This window comes from Nannospalax galili, unplaced genomic scaffold (assembly GCF_000622305.1).
Source record: "Nannospalax galili isolate Female #2095 unplaced genomic scaffold, S.galili_v1.0 scaffold940, whole genome shotgun sequence".
In the NCBI taxonomy this organism is placed as follows: Eukaryota; Metazoa; Chordata; class Mammalia; order Rodentia; family Spalacidae; genus Nannospalax; species Nannospalax galili.
Genome location: NW_008346079.1, coordinates 421,508 through 444,756, shown reverse-complemented (window position 1 = coordinate 444,756; position 23,249 = coordinate 421,508). Strand labels below are relative to the sequence as shown.

The 23,249-nt window shown below is 49.0% G+C and overlaps 1 protein-coding gene across 5 annotated transcripts in view; it reads right to left on the bottom strand.

Annotated features, from left to right (window-relative positions):
- Positions 1-7,446: 7,446 nt before the first annotated feature.
- Positions 7,447-23,249, bottom strand: part of Gria1 (glutamate ionotropic receptor AMPA type subunit 1) — a 371,033-nt gene continuing 355,230 nt past the window's right edge. For 4 of the 5 annotated variants that reach the window (XM_017800413.1, XM_017800408.1, XM_017800409.1 and 1 more), the window contains 2 exons: positions 17,706-17,840; positions 7,447-8,622 (listed from right to left, as the gene is read on the bottom strand). In XM_017800413.1, coding sequence (XP_017655902.1) covers positions 8,419-8,622; positions 17,706-17,840 — 339 coding nt within the window. In that variant the 3' untranslated portion in view covers positions 7,447-8,418. The remainder of the gene's footprint in view (positions 8,623-17,705; positions 17,841-23,249) is intronic. The other variant, XM_008842331.2, reaches the window with a different exon arrangement.

The following is a 23,249-nucleotide window of genomic DNA, read 5'->3' as shown; positions in this document are numbered from 1 at the left end:
TTCCTCGGCTCACACTTGGCTTCCTCCTCCATGGTAGGTGCATTACCCCTTCCATGCCCGGCCTGCCCTCTCACTCAGCGCTCTCCTCGGCCCACGTGGTGCAGCCCCGTTGCGTACTTTCCCAAGGATGCCTCCTGCTTCGCCATCACCTCTCGGCTTGTTCTGTTTCTTTGGAAGTCTTCCGGCTCTGGTTTCTTGGTGTCACCCTCCCCCACTGCTTCCCAGGCAGAAATGATCTCAGCGTCCTTTGGCACCACAAGTGTTTCAGCACCGCCCACCTCAGCCATCAAGCCACTGACAAGTATTATCAGTGCTATCGGGGGCTGTGCAGGGGAAGTGAGGCCACTAGTCTTGTGACTATGTCTTCTTCATGGAGGTGGGGCACATGAGTGAGGAAACAAGGTACTATGAGGGGAGGGTGGGTGAAAAGGAGAGACCGCGGCTGCCTCAGAGAGGTGGGGGGTGCTCTTCAGTAAGAGGAGGGTATGTGTGGAAATTCAGGGGCCAGCCTTGGAGAGACCTGGGTGAGCCTCTTAAAGCTGAGGAGGCAGCAGGTACAAGGGAGGTGGTGCGGGCTCTGGGGATGGGATGGAAGCTTCCAGAGCTGAAAAGTTTTGACCAAGGGGAGAAGGGCCTGGCTTGGCATGTGGCTTGGCAGAGTCTCTCACAGAGCTTGGATACAAAATGATGATGACCATTTGGAAGCCTGCCTAGACTTCTGGTCTTCCCTGACCATTTGCCACTCGCCATTTAGAACCCGTCTTGTGTTTGGAACTGTCTGTGCGTCTTGTTTTTCCTCTGTGACTCTCAGCACTCTGACAGACTGTCACTCTTTGGTCTCTCACTCTTCACGACACCTGTCTGTGGACAGCTTGTTAGAAGGTTGAATGAACCCTGTTCTGGATAAAAGTGAAGCTTATCCTGACTTTTGGGGGTGTGTGACCCCTGTAGGTCTCTGAACTGGCTCTAGCTGCAGAGTGAGCTGTCAGCAAGAGAGAAGGGCGACAGGGTTGAGCACAGGGCACCTGTGGAGCCCCCGCTGTCACATGGACTGGTGGAATGCCCATCCATGCCTGCTCTGGCCTCCAGCTGAGGCCCTGGGGTCAACTCCTCTGACTCAGTTTACTTCCCTCAGCTCAGCTTCTCCCTTTCCTAAACTCACACACCTGCCATCTTTTCTGATAGCTCCAGTCAACTTTCTGTCCTTGTTCCTGTCCTGGGTAGCCTTGTCCAGCCGTCAGCCACGCCAATATGCTATTTGATAATTGTAGGGATAGGGTTCACTCTCAACACCTCGGACGGGTTAATTCCCTGTGGTGGGGTCCTTGTAGTATGACCTGTGATCTCTCTCCACTAAACCCCACTAACGTCCCCTTTATTTCAAGATCTGTGTCCAGATGTTACTGAATTGCTCCTGGAGACAAAATTACACTGGCCGAGAACCACTTATGATATAAGCCTACAAGGAGAGACTGTGCTGGTTAGTTTTTAACTGTCAGCTTGACACAACCAAGACTAAGCTGGGAAGAGAGTCTTCATGAAGGACTTTTCTAGATCAGCTTGACCTGTGGGCATGTATGTGGGGGGTTGTCTTAATTGGGGTGCCCCCACTGTGGGCAGCACATTCCCTAGGCATGGGGGTGTTGAAATGTGAGGGAGGAGAAAGCAGACACGCAGGCATTCATTCCTCACTACTCTTGACTGTGGGTGTGACCAACTGCTTCAAGCTCCTGCCTCTGTGACTCCCCCACCTTGACGGGCTCGAACCTGGGATTTTAACTGAATGAGATCCTTTCTCCTCTAAGTTGTTTCTTGGGGAATTTTATCACAGTAACAGAATCAAAACTAGAACAGAGATGGCAGCTTAACACCGTCACCAGTAGAACTTGGCACCCGTAAGAGAGGAGGCTGATGGGTACTAGTTCCAGGGAACTAGGTGGAAGGTAGAGGTGGTGAGATTTGGTATTTGTGGTTGAAATAACCAAGTAGTTTTCTAGTTTGGAAAATAACTGGCTTTGCAGAAGGCTGATTCATTTGACAGAGGTCCCCCCCTCCATTTCCTGAGGAGTTACGTCTGTGATGATCTTATCTGTAATGTCCAGCCCCCCCGCCCCCCACCACGCAGAGTGGTATGCTGTAATAGACACGCCTAAAGATGAAGGAGCATTCAGAGCACAAGGTGGGGACATGTCTCTGTTCTTGCATCAGATGAACACAATAGCTCTTTGTCCTCTAGGACCACTGAGAGGTATTTTATTTCCTGAAACAGGATTTCATGAAGCCCATTCTGACCTTGAGTTTACAGTGTGGCTGAAGATGACCTTGTATTTCAGTTCTTCCTACCTCTACCTCTTAAGTGCTTGGACGATAGGCATGTACCACCACACCTGGTTTATGCAGTGCTGGGGCTTGAATCCAAGGCTTTGTATAAGCTAGGTAAACAGTCTACCAACTAAGCTGCCACCAGCCCGATGTGTGTGTTTTCTAGCATTGGGCATTAAACTCTGTCTTGCAGATTCTAGGTGAGTGTTCTTCTATCACTGAGCTCCATCCCCAGCCCTGGACCGTGGAGATTTAATATCCTGGGCGGTCTCATCCAGCTCAGGCTCTTACTCTTTTGGACTCTGTATAGAACATCACAGAGACATTATCCAGAGGTCCAGAACTGACCAACTTTCTTTTTTGTCCCTGGATGTCGCAGTAAGCACTGTTCTGTAGACAGTCTTACAATGTGTGATGTATGTAGAGAGAGGAAACAGAAGCATGTTGACTGAGTGGGTTGCACTAGCAACCCTAAGTTCTGGGCTGGGCATGGCCATGCACAAACATCCCTGGTGTTCAGTTGTCTTCATGAATGCTTTTTAACCTAGGATGGCCCAGTGGAGTTTCAATCTTGGCTGCACATTATAATCACCTGGAAGCTTAAAACAAAACAACCTCAACCATAAAATAAATAATAGCAATAGCCCATGGGTGCTGTGCCTCAGGAGACCCACCTTCAGCACTGGCCACATTTTAAACTTTACCTGCATCATTCTAACATGTAGCCAGGGTTGAGAATCTCTGTCTACTGTGAGATGAGATGGCCTATTTCTTTCTGTAGAATGGGGCTCTGGCCAGCTCAGCTTATTTTTTTGTGTGCAGACTTGAAAGACAGAGCTAGGGGATGTGGGGACGGTGAACTGCAAGTCACTGTCCTTTCTGGTATTGCTCTCTTTAAGATGTGGTCTTGGGGAAGCAGTTTCTTCAGGACTCTAATCTTAGCACTTGGGAGGTAGAGGCAGGAGAATCAGAAATTCAAGATCATCCTCAGCTACATATATAGTTCTAGTCCAGCCTGAGATACATGAGACATTGTCTCAAAGACCACCCAAAGACCAAACAGCAATAACAGCAACAAACCCTCCAAGAACTCCATTTTTCCATCTGCAGAGTGGGACTTGAATGGCCCTCTAGAAATTCTTTCACAGAACATTAGTGTTTGGCAAGGAATAAACCTTCCATTTTGTCTTCTATTTAGACTGAGTTTTGATACTGTTTCAGTGCAATATACCCGTCCACTTCTGCAGGGTCTTGCTGATCCCGTCTTAGCCTCTGTCAGCTACTGACTTGATAACCTGAATAAGAAAGGCATAAAAATTCAGGGCCGACCATGACCCCTGATACCAAACCCTGATACCCCCTCCTTGGTACATGGAGGACATCATGGGATTGGTCTGTAATTTTGAAGAATCTGAGATAGAAGGAAAATCAGGGATATATCTTTAACTTTCACACCTGCAGCATCTCCTTGTGGAGACTTACCCTAACATTGGGGGTAACCTACTCTACTGTATGGGGTTACTTTAACATTAGTTGAACTTAGGTACATTGCCCAGTAGCTCACAGGACTGGTGGTGAACCTGCTCCCACTGGAGACAGTAGCTCTGTTTTCTGGTACATGGCCCTGAGCATTGGTTTCCAGGCAGAAATGAACAATTCTTTGAGACCTGGCTTTCTGTCTCCTCTCTAACCTGCCTGCTACCCTACCTAGATCTGTTAAAGTCTTTAAAAGATTTATTTTTGTGTTTTGCTTGCATGTATGTATGTGTTACACATGCATACAAAGCCCACAGAGGCCAGAAGAGGGTGTTGGATGCCCTGGAACTGGAGTTATGGTTGGTCGTTAGTTGCCATGCAGGTGCTGGAAACCGAACCCAGGCCCTTTGCAAGAGCAGCCAGTGTTCTTACCTGCTGAGCCGTCTCTCCATCCCCTACCTAGATCTGTTTTAAAGGTGCTAAAAGTGAGACTTTTACCACGAGGGTCTGGCTCAGGGGCCGAGTGCTCACTTGGCATGTACACGGTCCTGAGTTCCAGCCCGAGCACTGGAGGTGAAATGGAACTTCTTCCTTCCTTCCCTTTTTCTTCAGTCCTGTCTGGGTAAGTGACTTCTCCATGGCCCAATGGAATGATGGGTGGAGCTTTACACAGTCCATTTCCAGTTACTTTGATGTAATAGGTAGAAAGTGCTTTCTTAATGTTATCCTGGAGGCAAGAAATGGGCTGAACATGGTGCTCAGGACAGGGTGAGCTGTGCTGGTCCCGTGACTCTTGCCAGTCAACTAGTTGCCAGTGAGGTGACAGTTCTCTTTACCTGCCTCTGGTGCATCTTCGTGGGGGCCGCTCTAGAGGCTGCCAGTGAGGGGAGTGTAGGCGTTGTTAACAGTGACGGGGGTGCCTCACAGGCTTGTGGCTCCCTGACTTCTCCCAGCCTCTCCTGCTGTAACGTGACTACTATGAAACCTTCCTTCACTGACCGCAGATCATTGGCTCTTGTTAATGCAGAACTTGCCTTAGGAAAGCAAACACTTGATGTCTTCCCTCCCTCCTCCCTTCTTTCTCCTTCCTCCGTTCTTCTTCCCTTTCCGCCCATTTTGGCAGTACTGGTGATAGAACCCAGGGCCTCACACGTGCTAGGCAGGCACTCTACCACTGAGCCATAGCTGTAGCTATCAGTATCTAAGTGTCAACAGAGTCAAATCCTTTACAGGGAGCCCATCTTACTTGAAGGAAGCAAAAGCTCTTAGGCCCAAATGAGGTCATAGGCCGGACAGTCAAGACTACCCACTAGGAGGCCGATCTACATTTACTTCTTGTTTTAACTATGTGCACATAAAATATATCTGAACTCTAGCTTCAGGGGAGGGGGTGGGGAGGGTCTGGAAGATATTCCCTGTAGGTCATCCAGCTCCCTAGAGGTACTGTGATGGCTGTAAGTCAACCTAGCTCACTGTGTGATTGGAATTGTAGGTACTGTATGCCAAAATGCTACTCTGTCTTTGGTTGAATTTGTTGTTTCTGAAAAATCCTGTCTGGGGTTGGTGAGATGGCTCAGTGGATAAAAGCACTTGCTGCCAAGCCTGATGACCTGAATTCCTGAGTCTGATCTTTGGGACCCACATGGAAGGAGAGAACCAACTCCCACAAGCTATCCTCATACCTACCTCCACACATGCTAGACATGTGCACACACACATACATGCATACACACACATATACACAAAATAAATAAACAAATGCAAAAATTTAAATCCTGTCTGGATGAACTACTCACAATGTTCTGAAATGATTGAATTGTTTGTAAGTTGGGCACAATGGTCATGGTTAAAAACCCGCTACGCTCAGCAATAAGAAAATGGCCATCTGTGGAACCCTGGCTACCAAATGGAATGGACAGTCATGAAAAGTAGATGATGGATCCACAGTGATTTAATTCTCGGTGATAGTTTTCATTTTATGCAAATACCAAAAGGAAAAAAAGAACCTGGCTATTGGAAAGTAGAACAGGAATCCCCCCGAAATAGTTGGTGTTTGATCAAGCAAGAGTCCTTTCACACATCTGCCGAAAGAGTTAAAACAAATATAGATGTTAAATAAAAGGCCCAGGTACCAAAGAGCAAAATTTAATGAAAGCCAGACCAGTTAAGGACGGATTCCCCTTGAGAAAAGGTCAGTGTCCTTCAGAGGTTCCCACTGCTCTATTTTTAAGAAAAGTGTAGTAAAAATACATAACACAAGGTAACTTTTTTCTTGCCTTGCTTTTCTCTCCACACATCCACTGGGAAGCATCTCTTCCTGGAGTCATGGACCCCCACGCAGCACAGACCCTCATTTCCAACACAGTCTCTCTCCATCCAACTATGGCACTGGTAGGCTCAGTGGCTGGGGAGCATCTTCCCAGGCCATAGGCAAATGTTTTTGAAGCAGGTGATGGCAGAGGGTTAGTTCCAACTCTTCTAGATGCAGACTTCCTAGTGGGGGGGTCACACCAGACTCTACAGTGCGAGGCAGGGGCTGGGGGAGCATCAGCTGGCAGCAATAAAAGGCAATAACCATCTCGAGGACACCGCTTCCCACAACATGTCTGTGTTAACGCAGGAGAAACGGAACACCTGGGTGAAGAACTGGCCGTGGGACGTTTCTCTGCTGTGGCGGATGAGAGGAGAACAGAGACAGAGACGGTGGTGCTCACTGAGGGCATCTGCAGAAGCCAGTCACACTGTGCCGAACCTTAGGTGGGCTCCACACCCTTCAGCTTCCCCATTGCCAGCGGTAGCCCCTAGCAGAGAAGACTGGGTAGATGCAGGGCTGAGAGGCCAAGCCAGAACGGTCATCCGTAGAAGCTAGTGAGCATGGCCCTCACTGACCATGTACCTGGGAGAGTGGCTGCTGGAAAGCTGGATGCCAGTTGCACCAAGAATGAGAGCCAGGGGTGGGGGGGGCTCTCCACAAGCTGTGTGCCAGGGACACCCACTTCCACCCAAAGACGCCTGCAGCCTGAGCTCCCCCATGACGCTTGTCACTTTTCAGGCTGGCTGTCCTTCAACTTGGTTGTCACAGTTTTGAGTGTAAAGATTCTGGTCATTGGAATTGCAATGACTGCACTCTGTCTTAGCCATGGGGAAGCTTAGTCTTTTTGGGTTAGAAGATGGGGGTTGGGGATCTTCAGGTCCCCCTGATGTCATTATCAACTTAATCCATCTTCCTGTCCTTCTTCAAATAATTTGGGCTTTGTTATCTTTCAAAAGATCTGATCACATGCTTAAATAATACTCTATTTTAATATAAAAACCTCAGTTCTTTGCAGCAACATAACTCTAAACTTCATATTTGGTCTCCCAAATCTAGGACAGGGGACATCATGGAAGGCTCTGTTCCCTGTGGGCTTTGATGAGCTTCCAAAATTCTTGATGACCTTTCTTTTGCACCCCCTTTTACAGCATTTTCCCTCGGGTCAGAGGCTCCACAGAGCGTTTACTCCTCCGCAGGGACCCTGCCTAGATGTCAGGCAAAGGAAAAACAATACTCATGGCTGATACCTCCCTGACTGCTGGCTCTTCCCGAGGCTCACCTTGGTTTAGGAGGTCAGCTTGCTATTTGACTACCATACTGCCTGAGCCCGAGCGTTTACTCCTCCGCAGGGACCCTGCCTAGATGTCAGGCAAAGGAAAAACGATACTCATGGCTGATACCTCCTGACTGCCGGCTCTTCCCGGGGCTCACCTTGGTTTAGGAGGTCAGCTTGCTCTTTGAGTACCACACTGCCTGAGCCCATACATGCGTCTAAGGGCCGAGAATGACTGTGTGAAAAGATGACCACACTGGTATCCTGTGGTCCATGGAATGGCCCTGACCTTCACAAGTCCTCCTTCACCTGTGATCTGCCCCAGCCCCTTCTTCCCCAGTCTGAGTTGCTTTTCATTAGACTTTCTCCACTAAACCAGTGCTTAGGTTCTATCTGGGGAAGGCAACCCACTCCAACAGTGTCTGTCTCCACCCAAGGCTTGGGTCCGAGGAATGGAAGGTATTGTGGAGAGCCCCCAAGGCCAATGACTGTGAAGCTGGCTTTGTTCCTTTCCTTGATTGTAAGGTGGAACCTGTCTTGAATCTTCAATCTGGAAGCTGAAGAGCGATGTGTATGGGTGGGGGTTTGTTTGAATGAGAAGAAGGAAAGGTTCTAACAGAACTCTCAAACCATGGAGAGTAGTAAGAAAAAAAACTGCACACACTAAGACACATTAACAACTGAATTAAAATTAAACAGTCCGGTTTCCTTAATATCCCAGTGACTCCATTTTCAGAGACGTCAGCCTTCGTTGGACAGGGCTACTCTCGTTATTGCAATGCAGCTGGTTGTCGTCCTCACTGAGTAACTGATAAGGGGTGAAATGAGCATCCCCAAAGGGAAGACTCAGAGGATTGGTTGTGGGTTTTTTTTTTGTTTGTTTTTTTTTTAAATTCTTCAGGGACATCAGCTGAATCGTCCTCCATGTGGTTGCGGTGGTTGGTGTTTCATTTTGTTGTTTTTGGCACTGAAGGGCTTGGGATGGGGTTGGGGAGCCTGAGGTTGCTCCCCGAGGGGGTCCTGTCTGCTCCAGTTACAATCCTGTGGCTCCCAAGGGCATCCCTGAACTGTGGCTCATGCACGGAATGGATTGCATGGACTTGGGGAAGTCATGGCTGACCACCCGACCATTCTCCCCACTGCTGCCGCCTCCACTGGCTCCTGCCCCACTGTTCCTGGGGAGGGTCGATGTCCGTATGGCTTCGTTGATGGATTGCTGTGGGATCAAACAGAAACCCTTTTCAGGAGGACCGGGGGTTCTTCCCCAGGTCCTTGGCAATGATTTCCAAAGGGGAAATGAGTCAAGACTGGACTGAAACTCTAACCCCAACCATCCCTCCGTACACAAGCTCACAAACTGGTGTGGGTGATGCGCGGCAATTCTTATTTCTTCCCTAGTGTATCGAGCCCATTTCTGATCTAGAATTCTAATGCCCTGGAAACCACAGGTTAGTAGCACCCATCTGATGTGTCAGTCCAGACCTGTAGGTTGTCCATGGATAGGAGGCTTGTGACTCACAGACATGTCCTCAGTCTCCCAGGCTCATGACCCTTTCCAGTCTCACCTTACACATCTTGTTCAAATGCATCCTGTCTTCCTTTAACCTTCCTTGGGCCTAGATGGAGTGAGTTCTGAGATCTATCTAGTTCTTTCCTTCTGAGAGTGGACATCTCCTTGGCGCTGTTACTGATCATAAAGATAGCAACACCATGAAGGGGGGTCCTGGAGTGGGCTTTCGGAAACTTCTATTCCTGTACCAGCTCACCAACTAGCTGGGTGGTTGGGTTTGTATCTTTGCTTTTTTAGACCTTTTAAATTTCCATGTCTAAAATCTAGGTGCCTAGAGTTCTCCTGCCCTCCTCTTCCTTCTCCTCCTCCTAGTAGAAAAGGTGCTGCTGCGTGGAAAAGTGCTTTTAAATGTTAAGGGAAATTGAGGAGGGTTCATTGTTGGGTCCAAACGATTTTCTTCAGAAAAGCATAACTCTACTTCTAAGCCCACATATTGAGTACAAAGGACTCCTTTGAATAAATCAGTACACAGAATGTAACTGGAAAGGGTCACGAAGAGAGGACACATTTCCAAAGCCATCATCTCTGGCACATGCTTCCTCAGCACACCCGATCTGCATGTCTCCTTGGGGAAACGTCAAATCCATGATAGTCTCCTTGGGGTTTCTAGGGTGTTGGGATTCTGGATCTGGGAAGGACTCAAGGACCACCATAGGATCAGATGTATTAAGAGGAATGTTCACGACCACAAGCTAGGTCCTGAATCATGTCCTATTGGACGAGAGGAAGTGTTCTGTTCAGAGTTTGGAGAAAGACCTTCAAGGCATTGAGATCACGACCTGTGCCTCCTCCTGTCCACTTCTAACTTCATACAAGTCTTGGGGTGGGATTTTGTTTTTTGGTCAAAACCCACATAGAAGAGAGGTGTTGTCAGTGGATTGAGAGGTTACCTAGAGTCTCTAAGATCAACCAACCCTCTGCATGCTTCCAGGACCATTCTGCTTGGCTTCCTTCATGAAACCTGTCTATACTACCTCAGCTGACTGCAGGGCCTCCTTCTGGTGTGCATGCCTCGTGCCTTGAGCATTCTCTTATTCCTAAGTTTTGTCTTATTAGAAAGAACCATGTCATCTCAATCCCCAGCTATCCCACAGGGAGACCACACAACTAGATGATTAATATAAGGTGTTCTTGAATCTATCTAAGAAAAAACCAATAGCCTAGAATCCTTTTGAAGACATCTTGAATTTGTCCTTTTGACTTAGTGGCCCACAGAAGTCAGTCTATCTCCTGTGGCCAGATTGAAGTAAACAGGGAAAGCCTGACCTATTTTGCTTTCCTGCTAACCCTCTTCTTACAGGAAATTTGGACCACTTAAAAGTGTTCTTTCTTTTTAAAATATTTTATTTTTATTTTATGTGCATGAGTGTTTTGCCTGCATGTATGTAAGTGCACCCGTGTTGTGAAATGCCCACAGAGGTCAGAAGAGGGGGTCAGATCCCCTGGAACTATGGTTGTTAGCTACCATTGGGTGCTGGGAATTGAACCCAGGTCTTCTGCAAGAGGAGCCAGTGTGTGCTCTTAACTGATGAGCCATCTCTCTAGTCCCTGTTTCTTCTTTATAGAATCTGAGATTCAATTGGGGTTAAGAACCCAACAGGAATGGAACTAAGGACGTAACAAAAACCTCTTTTGGAGACTCATTACTTTGTACACTAATTTAAAAAGGAATTTGAACACAGGTACCCTGCATTGGTAGATGCTGCTTCCCTCAGAAGGCACGAGTTCTTAAATGAAAATCTCGGTGTCAGGCACAGGTTGCTTTTCTAAAGGTTATTGATAAAGGGGAGGTCCCAGAGCCCTCCAAACACAGGCTATCACCATTACTTTTGGTTGCCCACCATAACTAGAGAGTAAGATCCTAATGCTGAACATATACACATGCTTTGATTGTAAGACACAGAGGAATCAAGCTATAACTGATGCAATGACTTCCTCCTCGCTGGCTAGCTTCCTAGTGCTAGGAGGAGCTCTGCAGGCTGCTGGGGAGAAAAGTCACCAGTTGGTCTTAACCAGTGGTGAACCCTCAGTGCCAGGCAAGATGTGCCCACTGGTGCAACAGTGGCATGAAAGTTATAGGGGAACCAATTGTTTTCTGTTTCGACTTGAGGCCTCCTCCGCAGGAAGGAACTTGTGTCTGGTGCTATCAACCTGGTCAAGAGCCCGTGGTGCAGAGAGTCCTAGGTCCTAGCAGGGAATGTACTATTTTCACTGTATAATATCTTAGTTGACCCTCAATTTGGTAGGTAAAGCAAGAGGAATTCTCTCCACTCTTTAGATTAAAAAAATACACACAAAGAAACTAAGAGACTAGTTCAAGGCAATAATGCCAGAAGATACTTGAACAAGACTTAATTCAGGGTTTCTGGGCTCAGCGTGGTGGTGCACCCTTTTAATTCCAGCACTAGGGAGGCAGAGGTAGGCGGATCTCTGTGAGTTCAAGGCCAGTAGGCCAGTTGGGGCTGCAGGGAGACCCTGTCTCAAAAAGACAAAAAGAGGAATCAGAAAGAATGGAAGAGCTGGAAGATGGATGGGGGGAGGGTGTGGCCTGGAGGATGGGGAGGAAGGTGTGCAATGTTCTGGACAGGACATGGCCGTTGCACTGTAGCTCTGGTTACCTGAACAAGACAAAGCCAACAAGATCAGTCAGCATTCCATCAAGCAGTACTAATTGGACTCAGTGGATTACAAAAACAAAGCAAAAAACAAAAAAAGAGACACGTAGTTGGGAGGGGGCATGTTGGGTGGTATTGGAGAGCGCAAGGGGTGTTGATGGTAGATAGGGTCAAGATATATTGTATGTACATGTAATATTGTCACAGAATAAATAAAATCTGGTTCTGAGAGCCTCCCCTCCATATGATGCTGTGCCCATGTTGATTGTCTCCTCAAACCCTGGTTTAGTTATGTCCTCCCTTGGCACCCCTCCATCAAGGGAGGTGTGACTTAGATTGCATTCTTCTGAGTCAAAGGCCAAATAAACACAACGCTGATGCCACACAGGGAAAATCTGAGCTGAGAACGGGAAGAATGGATGCTTCCTGCTTCCTGCCTAGGAGAGAGTTGAAGAGAGAATAACATTTTAATTGTGTTGGTGGAAAACATGGAACCGTGCTGGGAATGTCTAGCCTTCAGGACTTTTCTCTTGGGTGTGTGTGTGTGTGTGTGTGTGTGTGTGTGTGTGTGTGTGGTGTATGCAAGCACGCACCTGAGTATTGCAGGCCAGCAGTCAGCCTTGAGTGTCAGTCCACAGGAGCCATGAACCTTGTTTTTGGAGACAGGGTCTCACTGGACCTTGAAGCTTGCTGATTCGGCTAGGCTGGCTGGCTGGCCGGCAAGCCCCAAGGATCTGCTAGCTTTGCCTCCCCAGCACTGAGGTGACAAGTGTACGCACCATCACTTGCTTTTTAAGTGTGCGCTGGGGATCAAACTTCGGTACTCATGTCCGTGTAGCACTGTGTCAGCTGAGCTACCCCCGGCCCCATCTACCATCATCTTTTAACTTACAGAGTTTAAGAGTTCAGAGATCACCTTGGACTTTGTTCTTCAAAAGTCTCAAACATGATTATAAACTGCACGCAGGGTTAAGTGACCCAGTTTCCCAGTCACATGCTCATATGATTGGCTTAAGACGGCAGTTATCTGACCTAGTGACATAACAAATGACTTTCTAAATGTGGCTCTTGCCACACCCCTATAGATAAGCTGTCAATCACTGACACAATGCCTGTCCTTGCCTTTGAGAAGCATGGTCCTCTTGTTTCCCTTCGATCTATTGGCCACCCCTAGAGGAGCTGTTTTGAAACTGATACTTAAGGGAAAATGAGGGAGTGGGAGATCTCACTTTAAAGTTCCCCGGCTTGCTGCTTTGGAGATTCAGTTGTGCACTGGTGATTACATCCTAACCTCTCAGTCTTGCTATGACAACTCCACCCAGCCTCTACATGACAGGGAATATCCTAATCAAAGCTCAGATCATGACCTCGTCCAGTACATGCAAAGAAGTCGATGACTACTCGCCACCAAGGATGCCCCCCTCCCGTGTGGTAAGCCTCTCAGCTACTCATTAATGGCAAAGGTACAGACCCTTCCATTGCTGTACTTAAGCCCACCCCACGTGGGCACAGTCACATGCTATTCTGAAGAGGCAGCTGCTCTCCTGGCGGTGGGAGAGGCCAGGGATGATTTTCCTTTGGTAGCAAGGTGGTAAATGATAAAGAATGCTGATTGTCAGTGTCAGCTAAGGACAGAGATTCCACTCCATTTTCCCTGACAGAGGATCAAGACTCTATTCAATCTAGAATGTGCCTCAGCTGATATTTTTGTGACTCTATGATTGGTACTCACAATGCTGAGGGCTTCCGGAAGTCCCTCCCGGAGTCTGCAGCTCACTCTCGATACCTCAGTATTTCTGCCCACCTTTGCTGGTCTCTCAGCCATTTCTGGGTAAGAGCTCCGTTGTTTGGGTCTCTGACTTGGTCATCCTTTGCCAGTGACTCTCTGGCCCTGACTAATCCCTTCCTCCCTTCAGCTCTGTAAACATCACTCTCTCAGGGGGGCTGCTCTGACCGCTCTCTCATTCTCCCATCCTTAAGAGCTGGCCATGGGCGTCTTCCTTCCTCACACTCACTGATCAGGTCACTGCCTGCCTACGTCTGCCACGAAACCCTGAGGTAGGGAGCTGTGTCCGGCTCATTCCTGACTGCGTCTCCAGTGCTGACTGTTGCCCTCCCCTCTCCTCTTTGATACATGCGTGTTCTGTTCACGATACATCAAAGGGGAAAGTCTCGGGAGCATGCAGCAGGGATCATACATCAAAGCTCACCTCAGCGGGAAAACGTGAGGACAGGACAAATTTTGTTTGTCTCTGTGACCAGTGCTGATGCTTGAGAGACACGAGGTGTGCACTTAAATATTACCGATCACCACGTGGCTGGGGCATGAGCACAGTCTAGAAGAGTTTTGGCTAAAACCAAAATCTTGGCTTAGAGGAGGCCATGTTTGCCTTCTAATTCCTGTGCTTCCAGCCCCTAGTTTGTATAACCTTGCTATGTGGCTTCTCTGAGCCTCTTTTTGTTCATCCGCAGGTCGGTGAGAGCAGATTACCTGGCTAATGAACACAAATAGGCCGCATGCTGGACTGGAAGTTACTAGCCTTCCCCCTCCCCCTCCCTAAGACGTCTCTCCTGTCTTTCACTTTTCCTCTTCTAACATGATGGCCACAGAAGGTCTCTTTGAATTGTCAAGACATGGGAGATAGTCCTGAGTTAGTTTAGTGGCTCCAGGCCCTAAGAGCTGGTCAAACATTGTGATCAGGGAAAGACACAGGAGGGGGAGGCTGCCAAAGGCCCTGCCACCTCTGCTTTGTATCTCAGTGTGAGGCTATGGGCTGTGCTTCTGGAGAGAGCACATTGCTTTTGGAGAAGGCAGAGCACTTGTCTGTGGATGCAGGGGAGAGCCTTCCACTCGCCTCCTTTGGATAAGAGAGGGTGGGTGGAGCTGTGGAAATGAGGGGCCAGGTTGGTTAATATCTTCTTTGCGGTTGGAAGATAGAGAATTCTATTAGGAATCCTGGTGCATTGTCCAGAAGTCATGCCAGTGGATGGAATTAATTATAGGGGACTGTGGTGGAAAGTTCTGAATGAATAATTCTGTGGGACACTGAGAAATTTAAAGAGAGGAGTGGGACTGTGTCCAAGATGCTGCACTGTGACACAGGGCCTCTGCTAAGAATTTTTGTCATGTAAGACTGCAGAATGACATCAGTGGTACCAACTCACAGTGTCAGTTTAAAGAGCATCCTCATGTTTAGTCCCTGGCCTGTGTTGGTGTGAGTCACTATGATCCCACAGGGAGGTCGGACATCCAGGTGGCTCCCCTGCAGGGTGGACACGTCACCTCATCACACTTTATGAGCTATTATCATAAATGCTACTGATGAATGCTATTTATTAAGGGCATACTGTGGCGTGGGCATTCTGCAAAGCCATTTAACCTGTTATTTCATGTAACCCTCACAACAGATTTGTGAAGTATACACTGCTAATGACCCCATTTTATAGAAAAACGAGATGAGAGAGCTTCATTAAAACTTGTCCAAGGTGACAGAGTTGAGAAACAGAGTGGACAGAACCATCTGGACTTTCACCCTCCAGAACTCATTCTTTACCTCCACACAACACGACGTCCCGGGGACGCCATGGAAGGAGCTCCTGACAGCTGACCAGGACTAACTCTGGCCATGGGGAAGGGTGGTGGCTTGCAAAGACTGTAGCTTGCCTGGCTCCTGGCCTGGCCCCTCTTGGATGCTAAAGAAGCCTTTTCCTCTCTTTGGATGAGAAGGAAGGAGAGCCTGTAGGCTTGTGTTTGGATGGAATTGGTAAAGAAAGCTTTGCTTGGAACTTAGGACTATGCTCTGTCCAGCCAAGCTCCCTGGACGGTTCAGGGTCTGAGGCAGACAGCTGTGTTGTGATTTGCTTTTTCCAACAGAATGTGGAGGTGAGTGAGCTGGTCAAGGGGAGGAGTGAGGTGTGCTTAGGTCCTCTGGCCAAATGCTGTCATGCTTCTGGCCCTTTGTTCTTATATGATGAGGAAGCTGCCTTTTACACAGACCCAATGGGATAGGAGACAGGGTGAGGGATCAGCTGGCATAGAACACAGGGGGTGTGGTTGGCTGCAATATGGCGGGGGCCGGGAGGGGAGAAGCAGATTGCCAGCGAGAGCTGGGGGCTGGGGAGGCATCTGGAGCCGTGACGCAGGCATGCTGAATGCCAGGACAGAAGCTCGGCACCAGGACGTAAGGTTCTCTCTACTCCCACCCCCTTTGTGCAGAACTGAGCACACAGCTTCCAAGCAGGGTAGCAACAGAATCCTACTCAGGACTGACCCTGGATGTGCACAGGACAGTGGCCAAGGCAGGGGCAGGCTGGTCAGGGCCTATGCTTGTGACCCAATGGTTGTGTGCTCAGCTTAGGGGGAACAAGTGGGCTTGCTGACGAGTGGGCTTTGTAGAGCACTTATAGGACAGCAAGCTCTAGGAATGGATCTTACTCATCTAGTCAAACCAAAGGGACAGCCCAGGCCAAGACACCTGCTAGAATGATGCCTACAGTGACCACACTTCCTTCCTCAGGCTGAAGGAGGCTCTTCTGCCTCTTCCCCTGAGCCTGCTCTAATTCTTCCTTCCTCTAAGTTCCTACGGGCCTTCCTGTAGACACACAGGTGGCCTTACTGAGTAACTTATGTGCGTGTTGTATGTGCATGTGGGTGTGTGCACGTGTGCATCCCGTGGTCAAGGTTGCACCAGGGGTCTCCCTCAATTGCCCTCTACCTTATATATTTTTTGATATAGGGTCTCTCACTGAACCTAGAACTTATTGACTTAGTTAGGCCGGCAGGCTGGCGAGCTCCTGGGCTCCTCTTGTGACTCATCTCTGTAGCCCGGAGTAATTTTTCTGAATCCATTTCTTGAAGTTCAAAGGTACTGAAGGTCATAGACACCTCAGCCCTCTGGTTCCTCCTGGTGTTCACAGGACTGACTTCCATACATACTTCCTCACTGAGGCTTAAATGATGCGGTGTGAGGGGCCGTGATGGTGACTGTCCTGGGCAGCATCCATCGTCAGTGTGACACACTGGGAAGAGGGAACTGCGATTGAAGAATTACCACTATCACGGCCACGTCTGTGAGGCATTTTCTTGATTGATGAGTGATGCAAAGGGCCCAGCCCACTGTGGGTATTAATACCCCTGGGCAGGTGGGCCTGGGCTGTGTAAGGAACAGGCTGGGCACAGGCCAGAGGAGCAAGTCAGCAAGCAGCGTTCCTCCATGGTCTGTGCTTCGGTTCCTGCCTCCGGATTCCTGCCTGACTCCCCGAAGTGTTAGATTGTAGCCTGGGGCTTGTAAGCTAAATGCACCTTTTCTTTCCCAAGTTGGGTTTCGGCATTTCATCTCAGTAACAGGAAGTAACTAGGACAATGACTTAATCCCCGGCTTCCCTGGTAGGCTCGAACCTGTGCTAAGAGCTGTTCACCCTTCTGGTACAGCACCATGGATGAACTCCTTCCTCACTGAGGGGCGGGGGCATCTTGGGTTCCTTGGTTAGAGAAGCGGGTTTTGCTATTGCATTTACACTACTTTGTGTTGTTTTTGGTCGTTGCTTTCGTTGGAGTCTTTGGGACTCCGTGAAACCAGTCTTTTTTTTTGTGGACAGCTCTTCAATCCCCTCTAATTTAGTCTGTGTTCTCCAGCCTCCTTAAACTATGCTCAGTGTGGTTTGGGGTTGCTGGAATCATCCGCTTACCTTCATCTGAGGATGATTCTCTCTGCCACTATGGAAGCAAAAAAAGGACCCAGTTCATCAAGCCAGGCGGGATCAGCATGGGGAAGGGGGTTAGCATACCTTCCCTCGTCTTAGGAGCCGTCCTATCTGACATGACTTCAGCAAGATCAACCTCTACGATCACTCTCTCCTCTCGCTGTGCTGGCCCACCTCCTGATCTTTAGTGTCACCGACCAGTGAGGTGCAGTTACCTTGGGGTGCTGTTTTGCTGGACACACCCATCTACATTTCTTTATGTTGGCAGCCTGTGTCCCTGTCAGTTTCCTCCTGAGGGCTCTCTGCTCTTCCCTGTTCCCAGCTGACTTCAGCCACCTGTCCCTCTCCACTCTGTCTAGCAAAGAGCCTTTCGGGAAACCCAGCTGTGCCACAGAAAAGGTTAGGAAAGAGGCCCCAGGAAGACGATGCCACCTTCATCCGTTTGGATTCGCTACGGGATTTGTAGCAGAACTCGATTAAGGCGACCAGCATGGCCAGTCCCAGTCCTCCGATCAGGATGTAGAACACACCCGCCACATTGCTGAGGCTCAGAGCACTTGTCTTGTCCTAAGAGGAGGAGGGAAAGGGGGGGGAAGGAAAGTGAGTCAAGGAGCTGGAGACCAGGAGGCAGCGGCAGCTTCATGCACATACACTCAACCCCACACCCTCTCTGGCAGTCATAGGACCCAGGCATTCCCTTTACATTGACTGCATGGTCAACGGTCCCCAGGGGGAAAATGCACACGTATTTGTGCAGATATAAAATTTCCAAGCATCTGTGGCCATGTTGAACTTCTAAGATATATCCCCCCCATGCCTTTTGTGGGGTAGGAGATGCCACAAAAATTCAGGCTAGCCTTCAGCTTAACCTGTTCTTTCAGAAAACCATGCCCCTTGCTTTGAGCTCCATGTCTACCCCCATCCCCTCTGTTGCTGGGCAACGTGTCAGCCTTGCTCATTGTTCATGTCTCTGAGTGTTTTTGCTGAGAGCTGGTATGAAAGTGAACTTTCCCCTAGATGTGCATTTGATTTCAATTTAATAAGACAGCTATTGCACATATGATACAGACCGAGTGATGTATACCTTCAACTGACTGTTCTCAGTCCCAGTTGAGGGGAAAACCTGGGGGCTTGGAATGGCAGAAAGGCACTGAGCTAGAAAAATGGCTCTATTAAACTCTAATAATTATGCTTAATTGCTGTCATTTTTTTCCGGTTGGAGGTGTGTGCTAAAATTGCTGTAGGCAGACCCGGGTGGCTGAATTTAGAGACCTCGGTTGCTTATGGTGAATGATCCCATGCTCTCTCTAGAGAAGCCAGGCCCCAGAGAAGGGTGTGGAACCCCAAGAAGCCTGGGGAAAGGTACTAGTGTCCAAAAGGTGGGGACAGAATCCTGTCTGTGGGCCTCGAGAGTGCCATTGGTGTGTGAGACCACCCTCAAGTCCTGTCACACTCAGGGGCCTTTAAATGATGAGGGAGGGGAAGCATCTTCTTAGGTAATGAGACCAACCAAGCAAAACTACTGGCCATGGTGGGAGGCAGTGGCTGGGGAAGAGGAGATACCATGCCACCAAATTCTTGACCTACACAAAAGAACATCTTTGTAGTCTTGGAAGAATAACCATTCCCAGCCGTGATGGTGGCTTGGAACACTTGTTTCTATTGCTTGCTTAGCTCCAAGTGTCTCCTGAAATCAAAATGAAATATGTGTCTCAACTGGCACAGGTGGCTGGTTGGTGGCACTGGACAGAATGTGTGGCTTTAAAATCCCTTCATGTGTTAGTTTTCAGGTGGGGATAGAGGTGAACCACACAAAGGGTAGACTGTGGGGCTCTAGGAACTCCGACATGGCCCTAGGAAAATCTGGGCACGGGGAGAAGCATTTCCCATTTCCCGTGTCAGGAGCCTTTGCTCTCGTCCCACTGGGTGCACTGTACAGGGTTCAGTGGGGTTGGGCTTGGCAACTGTCGCTGACAGAGCAGCATGCCTTCCCACCCTGGAAACAGGCCTGACCAGCAGAGCCAGATTATCTAGAGTATACGACTTTGGTGGCTCCTAGTATCACTGTGGCAAATGGCTCTTGAATAGGGATGCAGGCTTTCGAAAGAGTGGGAATAGTGATTCAAGGGGGTCAAATTCCTCATGCTGTGGGCTAATGACCCGATGAGAGCTGTGAAAGTTCAGTGCTTGACTCAAGAACGGACTGAACAAGTGAACACCCATTAGTGTGAGTTTTAGAACATTCGATCTTTCTCCTAGTTGGTGGCTCGGAAGAGATGGAATTCTTTGGAGTCCTTAACAGAAGTTCCTGTAAAACTCGTCTGTCCAGACGGGCAGAGGTGGACTCGTGGGGGGCATCTTAAGGTATTATCAGCTCACACACAGCAAGGAGTGCTGATGGTCAGTGGGAGTGGGTGGGGGCTGCTGACTTCACAAGCTTGTATTTCAACAGCTGGTGCACAGCTCCCCCTTCAGCCACCCAGGCTGCTTGCTTCAGGGTTTTCCAGGTTTGCTTTGGGTAGAGATGGTCTTCAGGGTTGGGGGTGCGTCGACATCTCTTCATTCTTTCCGTGTATTCAGATCCTGGTTGTTCACTTGTAGATTGGGAAGCAGGTGGGGTTAGATCTTCATATGCAAATGGAGACGATATGTTCTGTGCAACTGTGCAAAGCGGGTCCAGAGACTGGGCATCTGGTTGGATCTGGAGCAGAGAGCATCTCCCACTCTTTCTCCTTCCTTTTCTTCTTGGTATTAGAAATTGAACCCAGGGCCTTGTGCATGCGAGGCAAACTACTACTGAGCTATAACCTCACCCTGTGTGTTTATTAGAGTGAGACAGGCTCTCACTCTAGAGCCCAGGCTGGTCTCCAGCTCGTGATCTGCCTGCCTCCCCCTCTAAAGTGCTGGGATTATAGGCATGTGTCACCACAATCAGCTCACATACTTATGGAGATCTCTGGCTCAGAGAAATGGCTGTGTGTGTGAGGACAGCCACACACTTTGGGAACTCTACCCCTTACAGCAGATAGTGTCAAGGATCCTTAATTATGCTGATGCAATTCTGCAATAGCAGAGGCAGGGGAGACTTTTGAAATCAAGGGGGAACTTGGGCCCTACAGTCACTATTATCAGATGTGATGAAACTGTCTGAATTTGATATCTTGGTGGCACATGGGATGAAGGCTACTGATTGTAGTTCTGATAAGTTTATATTTAGACAAGACTTTGTGATTCCCTTACGTGTGCCACGAGCTTCATGCATGGAAGTAGGCATGTGCTCTCCTTTCAGTGCTGGGGATTGAACCCATGGTCTCAGGGGTGCTGAGCAGGTGCTCTACCACTGAGCTATGGCCCTAGCTTACCATTAGCTTGTGGCATTAAATTCAGAACTAAAGGAGGCTTGAGGTCTTTTGGTATATTTCCACCACTGACCCTCTTCCACACTCTTTTTTAGAATATAATGGGTCATCCTGTGGCAGGGACAAAAATCCCTTTGAGGGCCAGAACTGACTCTTCCTCTGACCCACTGTGCATACCAAGGGGCTTCCTTTTGACTTGAGTAAATAGCAATGCTCACATTTCAAAGGCAAACTACAGACTTCCAGCTATCATAGGGAAAGGGGAGAGACGGGGTTTGGATCTTCCAAATGCTCCTTTAGGCACCCCATCCTCCCATCCATCACAGCTGCACTTCCCCCCAGCTAGGCAGCTTGCTGGTGGGAGGGAAAAGTCACCACTTGTCTCCCGCCAGGAACAGATAGAGACAGTACCGAGGAGAGTGATGGGCAGAAAGAAAAAAATCTCGTTTTGCAGAATTGTTGGGATGGTTGCTATGGTGACGACCCCCCACTCCTCAATCTGTTCTCCGGAACGGGCTGCCTCCCTGTGTGGAAGGGAGAATCTTCCCCTGTATTTCTCCTTGCTCTTCCCACGTACTGAGGAACTGTCCCAGATTCCCCGTTTCTCAGCCAACATCCATTCCAAGAATGCTCAATACTTCCAAGATTTGGCTAGCTCGAGTCTTCATAAGGAGGGTTGAGCCAGGCCTTTCACACGGGCTTGAGGTGTTCATTATTTCAGCCAACATCCATTCCAAGAATGCTCAATACTTCCAAGATTTGGCTAGCTTGAGTCTTCATAAGGAGGGTTTGAGCCAGGCCTTTCACACGGGCTTGAGGTGTTCATTATGGCAAATGTGGCAAGTTCTAGAAGAAGCTAAGCCTTTGTCCATGAGAACAGTGGCTCCAACCGAGATGGGCTGCCCATCACCCAAGGTCCACAAAATCGGAACCAGTTCCTTCCGAGGTTCCCTTCCTTCTTGCCTTCCTGGACTCTGGCAAAGCAGTTCCAACAGAGCTCCACGGTTTCTAGTGTGCTTCCGATGGGGTATCCTGGGCTGCCTTCCCCAGGCTGACTCTGTAATTTGACTTTGTAGCTCTGGGCTATGCAGGAGGGTCTAACTCTAAAGACTGGCCTTTATTTTATTTTTTTCAGTAGGTTTTTCGCTTGTGTTTTTCAAAAACTTGTATTTGGGCACTAAGAACAGATTTTCAGGAATGGCTGTTTTCCCGGGAATGGCAGATGAATGGCCAGCAAGGCTCACCGGCCAGCCAAGGGCCAGAGGCGAAGCTGGTGAAAAGCGGGTACAAAGCTCTGCTAAAGGAACTGCGCCCAAACACGTGGCCCTCTCCCGAGGCACACACACTGTACAGGTAGCGACGAATGCTTTCAGTGTGGTGCATTTTGGGAGGTCCTGTGAGGAGTCCACACGCTGTGACCTGTGGCACATACACTGTACAGGTAGCGACGAAGGCTTTCAGTGTGGTGCATTTTGGGAGGTCCTGTGAGGAGTCCACACGCTGTGACCTGTGGCACACACACTGTACAGGTAGCGACGAAGGCTTTCAGTGTGGTGCATTTTGGGAGGTCCTGTGAGGGGTCCACACGCTGTGACCTGTGGCACACACACTGTACAGGTAGCGACGAAGGCTTTCAGTGTGGTGCATTTTGGGAGGTCCTGTGAGGAGTCCACACGCTGTGACCTGTGACTCTCATTCCAAGCGATCTGACACATCCCAGGAGTCCTGAGATGATGCTTTGAGTACTTTCTCCCCAGAGACTCACCCCTCTAGGGGATGTGCAGAAGGAAGTCATGTTAATTGGCAATGTCTCCTGCTCCATTTCCAAACCAGGCCAGTTCCCTAGGCTGCAGATTTCTCCCCAGAGCAACACAGGATGAGAATCAGACCACTGTACTGATAATTGGCAAATGCCGTGCAAGTGATGGCTGTGGGGGTGTTCTTTCAGCAGTGTGTGTGATCAGGGACCGGCTGTGCCATGGTGCGCCCCGACTCGACACACTCACAGCAGAGAATTCAAAGAGAACCAGTGAGTTGTGGGCAAGAGTTCAAACACTGGCTGAAGTCAAGGCCTCTTCCAAAGTGATAGGATTTTTCCAGAAACTAAGGCCCTAGTCTAGAGCACTGTGGTGTCCCCATAGAAAACGCCCCAGCAGGAACTATCTGCTTGGACTATGCTTTGGTGAGCAGTGGTCCTGTGCGTCCAGAAAATTAACGTGCTTCTACCCCAAAGCATTCCAGGTTCATATCCTGTAGGAAAATGTTTTAAAAGAAAAGAAATCTGGGTTTCTAGCTAGCTGCTGCTTCTACAGCAGCGATGGGAGAGTTAGGAGATACGGCGTGGGATTTCGGGCAGGATGCAGTCTTCGAAGGGGGTAACTGCCCGGTGTCAGGCATACCACCTTGCAGCATACAGATTCACCCTCTAGTCATTGGGCCTTTCTAGGCTGTTATCTGCTTTGCCTCACACAGACCAGAAACTGTGATTCAGTTGGAGCTGGAAGTCTCTCTGGTGTAGGGGAGACGAATGACTTCGGCATCTTTGTCAGCGGGGCTCGCGCCCCATCCACATCCTTCTGACCTTGTTCTTTTGAGCTCTTTCATGAGCAGAGGGGTG